The sequence below is a fragment of the Chinchilla lanigera genome, unplaced genomic scaffold, assembly GCF_000276665.1.
Source record: "Chinchilla lanigera isolate Chin_1 unplaced genomic scaffold, ChiLan1.0 scaffold00177, whole genome shotgun sequence".
Lineage (NCBI taxonomy): Eukaryota > Metazoa > Chordata > Mammalia > Rodentia > Chinchillidae > Chinchilla > Chinchilla lanigera.
In genome coordinates, this window is record NW_004955578.1 from 1,112,600 (window position 1) to 1,120,050 (window position 7,451).

Consider the following 7,451-nt stretch of genomic DNA (forward strand, 5'->3'; position numbering starts at 1 on the left):
AAGCTGGGAGCCCTTAGCAGGGTTTGGATGAGGCCCAGAGATGGAATGAGAGGTGAACAGGGCCCAGGTCACACGGAGCCCCAACGGCCACATTCAACTGTGGCTAAGTGGACTTGGTGATCCACGATCCCAGCATACGTACAGCCAGCCTCACCGCACACACGCTTAGTGAGGTGGACAGCTCACGGGTGGTGAAGGTGACAAAGCTTTAAGTAGAAATGGAGCCCCAGCAGGCACAAGGACACACAGAAGGGAGGGCCTCGGGTATTAAGGAACCATGGAAAAGCGTTTTGCTAGAAGTCACGTTTGCTTGGGAAATGTTCCTTTAGCTAGAAATTACTACTCTTCAGACACAGGGCAACACACCCAATGGAGACACAATGTGCCCCAGGAGAACAGCGAACACCTGGGCAGACAACACTGGTGCGCCCTGAAGGTCAGAGAAGATGGGAAACTTCATCAGGTGACTAAACCTGTCTGCGCTCCAACAGGGCCATGCAGAGTGGAGGCAGAAACATTCCCAGAAGCCCGGCGCTCAACCTCCCCTACCCCAGCTCTGGGAGACTCTGAGGGCCTGTCTGTCCCCAATACTCTTGCATGTGACCCAGATGGTCTACCTGAAGGAAATGGGAGTGAGGGCTTCATTTACTGGTCAAAGGCTTCTGAGATTCACTTTCTACCTCTTTCCCCAATTCTGAACTCATTTGGCTAAAAATCTTTGCTTCTCTTGAGCTACAATCCAGCCATGTACCTCACCCACTTATCTGTCACCTCAGGAAGGACCAGTGACTCCTCTGCAAGGCCTAGATTCTCCAAAGGAGTTAAAGGTCCAAGAAGAAATTAAATAGATTCCATCTTGCCCATTTATTGAGTAAACCAATCCTGTGTGAAGTGAAAAGAGAACTAGGTTTGGGACAGGTACCTGGGAGGTAAGGGACCTCGGTCCCTGTGGGGAGTGGGGTGTGTTTGGTGGGGGTCACTTGTAAAACTCATGCTCCTGCTCATCCTTCTTGATGACAGTCTTGTATGCTTTCTCAAAGTCCTTGGCCAGGACAATGTAGCGGTTCTCGCGGACAGCCAACATTCCACTCTGTGGAGGGGGAGAATTAAAATCTACTTCAACAATGGCGAAGGAAGAAAGAGATGGGCCCCTGACCTCAGGGAAGCAATGAGGGATACAGCAGGACTCAGCTGAGTGGTCTCAGCGAAGAAGGGTCTTCACACACCTTTATTCAGATCAGAAAGAGACCATGGCTCACCTCTTGACAGATGGAGTTGATATCAGCTCCTGAAATCTTATCTGGCCGGGCCACATCTGCAGCAGATGCATTAAGGACACTATTTCCCAACACGGTGAATGCCTGGAGCCAGAGTCATCCTGGGGCCACCACTGTCACTACCCTGCTCCCTGGACTTCGGCCCCCACTACACAACCTGGCTTGTGGTGGGGGCGGAGGTGGAGGGGAGGAGCCATCCCATTCCTTGCCCTGACCCCTCCTTGTCATGAGAGCAGGATACAGTCTTCCAAGTCGACCTCCTCAGAGAGGTTCATCTTGCTGGTGATAGTGGAGAAGATCAACCTCTTCTGGCGGCGGTCAGGGAGAGGAAATTCGATTTTGCGGTCCAGGCGTCCCGGCCGCAGCAGGGCTGGATCCAGAGTATCTGCTCTGTTTGTGGCCATGATCACCTGGCGCCGGGAACAGGCAGTTCAGACCTCCGTGCTCCCCATACGCTCCTCTCTGTCATGATCCCCACCCCTCATGAGCCAGCCCCAACTTCCCCCCGATTTCTGTACCACCCATCCGGAGCCCCAAACCTTGACGTTGACGTTCTGGTCGAATCCATCCATTTGATTCAGCAGCTCCAGAAGGATTCTCTGAACCTCTCTGTCAGCTGAGTGTAGGACACGGTTAGCCCGTGGCATACAGCACGCCAAGCCCGGCCACGCCCCCGGCCCTGTCTGGGCATCACTCACCTCCCGTCTGGGCATCGAATCTCTTGGTAGCAATGGCATCAATCTCGTCGATGAAGATGATAGCAGGTGCGTTCTCCTTGGCCAGGCGGAACACGTCCCGGACCATGCGGGGGCCCTCACCCAGGTACTTCTGCACAAACTCTGAGCCCACGACCCGGATAAATGCAGCTGCCGGCAGGGAAACAAGGGTCAGATGAGATGAGCCTCCTGGGCAGCCCCTCTGCCTTCACTGAAACTGGCAATTCCTGAAGACCTCCTTTTCCTCGGACACCCACTCTTAGTAGCTGGGCCACACTCATGCCCACAGGGGGTCCCAGATCCGGCCCAGAATCAGTCACCTGTGTGTGCCCCACAGACAACCCAGCAGCCCAAACCATGAATCCTGTATATATGGATAGGTATTTGGCCTAATACTTAAAAATCAGGACATGAAATACTAAAGAAGAAAAAAATAAAACCCACACACAAGTTTCTGGAATGCATGGAAGGCCAGTAAGAAAACAGATATTCTGCCCATTCAGTAAGGTGGTATGAACCATTTTTCAACATCCTTGAATTTCAATGCCCTGTGAACCTCTGAAAGTCCTTCAAGTCAGGGATCCCAGTGCCGTCCTCTGTTATAACTGGCAACCAGCCACGGGGCCTGAACAGCTTCATTCCAGGCCCTTCCTTTGGACTTGTTTCTCTGGGGTGTGTGGAGAACACCCCAGGCCTTGCCCTCCACCACAGAGTGGGGACTCACAGTGATACACGCGGGCCCACCAGGAGCTGGCCGAGGATGCGGCCTGGCCCGGTCTACACACTTGACTCAAAATGTCCTTATTCCCAGGAGCCTGCATCACCTGGGACCTCATTCAATAACTCAACCTCAGGGTTCCTGACTGATCTGTCCTGAACGCACCCTGTCCACCCTGGCTATTTTGCAGGTGGGAAACCCCCATCTCTGCAGCCTGTCTGTCAGCCTCTCCACTCGACCACCTCAGTCCTACCTCTGCCTCCGCTGTGCCCCCAGGCTTTCAGCCCCTCCAGGCTCTGCTGCTCCTCTCACCCGTCCTGGAAAGTGCTCAGTGAACTACCCACCGCCACCCTAACAAGATGAGTCCCTTTCTCAGTTTGGACCCGAACCTTCCTCCACAGGCAGGGGCCTCAGCCCTGGCTGGCAAGTGTTTCTGCTGCTGCCAACCACCCCTAATTCACCCCAAAAAACTGCTAGTGTCTCAACTTCAGCTCTAACTTAGTCCACTGTTTTGTGTGGACTGGACTTGGGGACAGAACAAGGACACCAGTAGGTCACTGGTGCAATCTGAAGGAGGCTAAGCTGGGTGTGGTGGTGTGTGCCTAATCCCTGCACTCCTGAGAGGCTGAGGCAGGAAGATCATAGTATGAACCCTTACCTCCTGTACCCTGAGAAGCAGCCCCTGCCTCAGCCAGCCATGCGATAAACGTGTTCTGAGTCCCCAGCATAGCTGGCCCTGGCCTGGGCACCAGAAACAGAAAAGGACTAAAGCGCCAGGGTCCTGCTTCCCGGTACCTGCAGTCTGTCTACTCCGGATTCGCTACACTAGTTCCTTCCTTCTTTGAGTCTTATTATTTCTTCCTCTGAATGCCCTCTCCCCGTCCCTGTGCCCTGGAAACTCCTCCTCATACCTTGCTTCCCCTGGGCACCCCTTCCTGAGTGGACTAAGCAGGATGGATCAGCACATCTTCCTGGGCGACCTCCTTGCTTCCGTGGAGCCGGTCCCCTCTGGGACTTTACCCCTAACCACCTCCTGCCTCAACCTCAGGCCAGCAGCATGAGCTCACAGCAGGCCACAACCAACCACAGGAAGAGCACTGCATTGTTCCAGTAACTCCTCACACCACCCTGTGAAATTACTTTGGCAATGGAGACACGAGAAGGTCAGCAAAGTCACCTGCCCAGGACTGCAGTGCCAGTGAGACCAGAGCCCATGCCCTGTCATTTCCCCAGCACTGTGGGCAAGCAGGGCACAAGGCGAGGAGGCCAGGTCAGTGCACAAGGGAGGGAGCGGCAGGCTCACCTGTCGTGTGATGCGCCACAGCCTTTGCCAACATGGTCTTCCCGCAGCCAGGTGGGCCGTACATGAGGACCCCTCGGGGGGGATCGATGCCGATCTGAGGCCCGGAGGTACGGGAAGAGAGATGAGCCGGGGAGTCCCGTCACCACCCCAGACACAGCGGGGCCGTTCCCAGCCCTCCTCCTGTGCCACCTCACCTGCTTATAGAGCTCGAAGTGCGTGAGCGGGAGCTCCACAGCCTCCCGCACCTCCTGCTTCTGGATGTCCATGCCCCCGATGTCTGCGTACATCACGTCTGGCTTCTGGTCTGGTGGGAGAGCAAAGCCGGGGCTCCCAGCCTGGCCCGCTGGGTCCCCTCAGGTCCCGCAGGCCCCCGGCTCCCCCCTCACCTGATGTGAGCATCATGATGCTGCTGTCGGCCTCGGGAGGCAGCACATCCACTAGGGCATTGCTGTGCTTGTGCAGGGCCACCGAGGCATTGGGCTTGAGCAGTTCCCGATCTATGGTGCTCAGAATGCGCACGTAATAGTTGGAGCCTTTGGGAGGTGGAGAGGAAGGGAGAGCGGAAAATGAGAAGGCCAGAGCCTTCAAACTGCCCCTTCCCCACCACCCCTTCCCTCACAGTTGCACCCTCCAGGCCACCAAACTCTCCCTCAGACCCAGACGGGCCCCCTTGGCCTCCTGCCTTGCCTCCTCCACACTCACGCCAATGTCCTCGTCTGACTACAGCCCCGACTTTCCCTAGAGTTCCAGCCCTGATGTCAGGCATGCCTGCCTCTGGAAGGCCCCTGCAGGCCTCTCACGCCCTGGGCCCACTGTGGTGTTGGTGTCTTCCCCCAGACTGTGCTGCTCCTCCCGGATCTGTCTCAAGGAGACCAGCTGACCTCAGTTCCCACTAGAGCCTCGAAGCTCATCCCAGGTCCTCCTCAAACTCCCACCACAGCCCGCTGGTCACTACAGGCTTCCGTGCGGCCTCCCAACTTTCCTTCCAACCAGTCCTCTCCTCTTCCCTCTGGCTGCTGAGTCAACCCCATCTTCTATCTAGGTCTCTGCATGACTCCGCCTGGTCATCCAGCCTCCAGTCTTACCTCTCCAATTTGCCTCCTACATCTGCACTCATCACACATAGCAGTCGTTCTCCTGATTGTCAGACCCAAGGATCTAGCAGCCCGTGAAACAGTTCCCTGTGATGCTCCGGGCTGCACTCAGGGTCTCCCTCCAAACCTACACCTCGAACCACACTGCATTTTCAGGGAGCGCTCAATGCTCACCCGAGTCAAATACACGCCTCAACCCAGATACTGGCTACTTCTCTCCCTTCACGTCCTGCTAGCCATCAGTCCAACTCCAAGCAGCTACACACCTTTGCCTAGAACCTTTACACGAACATGCCTTAGCCCAGAAGAGCAGAGGCCAGGGGCAGGAAAAGACAGGTAAGAAACAATGACCATCATTAAGGGCAAGGTCTGGACCTAGGTTAATAATAGCAACTATCAGCCCTTGACCCCTTTCCATAGCCCAAGCTCCTATTGTGCCCCCAGTAGTTCAAACTGCAAGTGCCAACCCAGAAGTGGTCATGAGATCGATTTAAAGAGGCATCATCAGAATTTTGTTTAAAACAAAACAGATTAGACCTGAAAAAAAAAACATCGGAGTATATCACACAGGTAAGGCTACACATACACACAAATACACATATGCAGCAATAGAAGAAAACAGACACTCACAAGGGTAAAAAAAAATTTCCTCCCTTACTTTTGGATCAGTTGACATATTCTGAAGAGCCAGGCATGGCGGCAAATACCTATAATCCCAGCACACTGGGATGATGAGGCAGGAGGATTCCAAGTTTAAGCCCAGCTTGGGCAACTTGGCAAGACCTTGTTTCAAAAGAAAAACCACAAAGCTGGGGATGTAGCCCGGTGCAAAGGCCATGGGTTCAATCTCAAGTATCAGAAAAACAAAACAATCTCTAGAGCACCATTTTACCTCCCTCCCTCATTTGCTGTTATTTAGTACATGGCTGACCCAGCTCTTGGCACATGGAAGGAATCAGTGTTGCGTGGTCAGATGAATGGGGTGTCCCCAGCCAGCCAGCCACTCACCTGTGGTAGAGCCCACGATGGCTGTGTTCTGATCCACAGCCTCCAGAAACTGCCCAATGACCAGCGGGATGCTCTGAATTCGCTTCACCTCCTCCTGGGCATGGAGGAATTCCTTTTTCAGGTTCTTTTGCTCATCCTTGATGTACTCCTCTTGTACCTCCAGGAACTCCAGCTCTTGCTGTAGCTTCTGTGAGCACAGAGTGAGGGAAGGGATGGCTCCAGGTCTTACTGAGCTGGGGTGGAAAGTAGGAGACGCTGGGCCCCGTGTGGGGTCTGGGCTGGGGTTGAACGTACCTTGTAGCGGCTGTACAGGTCCTCCAGATCCTCAGGCTCTGGCCCCAGGAAGGACAGGCCAGTCTGGGGCCGGGAAACAGACAGTGCTGGGATCTCATCCTAGACCCACAGGGAAAACTCAAGTTGGAAGAGCATCCCCCCGTGGAAGCATTGAGGGCTCCCTCCCTACATCACCACCATCACTCAGCCTCTTCAGGTTCCTGACATCATTCGGTTCCTCTAAACAAATCCTGGGAACTTCTCAACCCCCTAAGTAGGGTTCTAATGTCACCCAGCCCCCTAAACAAGCCCTTTATATCAACTTGTCCCCCGAACAAATTTTCTGCTATCAAGGGCTATTCATAACATATCCCCTGCAACACCCAACGACCAGCTAGGATTCCACGTTACATCAACTCCCTACCAGAACTCAACATTCCCGCACCCGCTCCACAGGCTCCTACGGTCACATGGCTCCTTTATAAACAGGCTACCAGCGTCGCTACGCGTTCAGAGTCCTAGCATTACAGCCCAGCCCGCCCCAAACGACCCCTCACGTCACGGACTCACTATGAGCCCAACATCACTCAGCCAGTCACCCGTAACACCGACCGAAACCATCCCCTGCCGCACGCCAACCGCCGAGGAGCGATCAGTCCCCTAGCCGCTCAGTCCCGGTCCGCACAGCTGGCCCTCACACACACTCACCAGCCCACCCGACCCCCGCGGGCCGACCGTGTCGCTCGGCACTCGCAGCCTGACACCCCCAGCTCCGCCTTCCGAGTCTCAGCGCTCTCCTACCAGCGCTCGTTCACCCAAACAGGCCTCCACCGAGGCTTCCGAAATCACCACGAGCCGGGCTGGGATCCTCGAAGTCACTCGGGCCCTCATTCAGGCCTGGCTTCACCCTCTCCCCAAGCCCGGCTCGGACTAAAAAGCCCAATCCCCCACCGTACCTGAGACTTCTCCACCAGGATGCCTATCTCCTCCATAGTGACCAAGCCGGTCTCACTGCGGCTCGTCTTGAGAGTTACCACTTCCGCTGACGACAACGGAAGTCCC

General features: G+C 55.2%; 1 protein-coding gene across 1 annotated transcript; it reads right to left on the minus strand.

The window, feature by feature from the left end:
• Nucleotides 1-845: 845 nt before the first annotated feature.
• Nucleotides 846-7,451, minus strand: Psmc4 (proteasome 26S subunit, ATPase 4). Its single transcript, XM_005414079.2, has 11 exons — nt 7,346-7,451; nt 6,411-6,509; nt 6,117-6,303; nt 4,401-4,547; nt 4,209-4,318; nt 4,015-4,108; nt 1,976-2,143; nt 1,817-1,893; nt 1,519-1,687; nt 1,260-1,315; nt 846-1,090 (listed from the first exon to the last, which is right to left on the minus strand). The coding sequence occupies exons 1-11, from the start codon at nt 7,379-7,381 to the stop codon at nt 977-979; spliced, it is 1,257 nt and encodes a 418-aa protein (XP_005414136.1). The 5' UTR covers nt 7,382-7,451; the 3' UTR covers nt 846-976.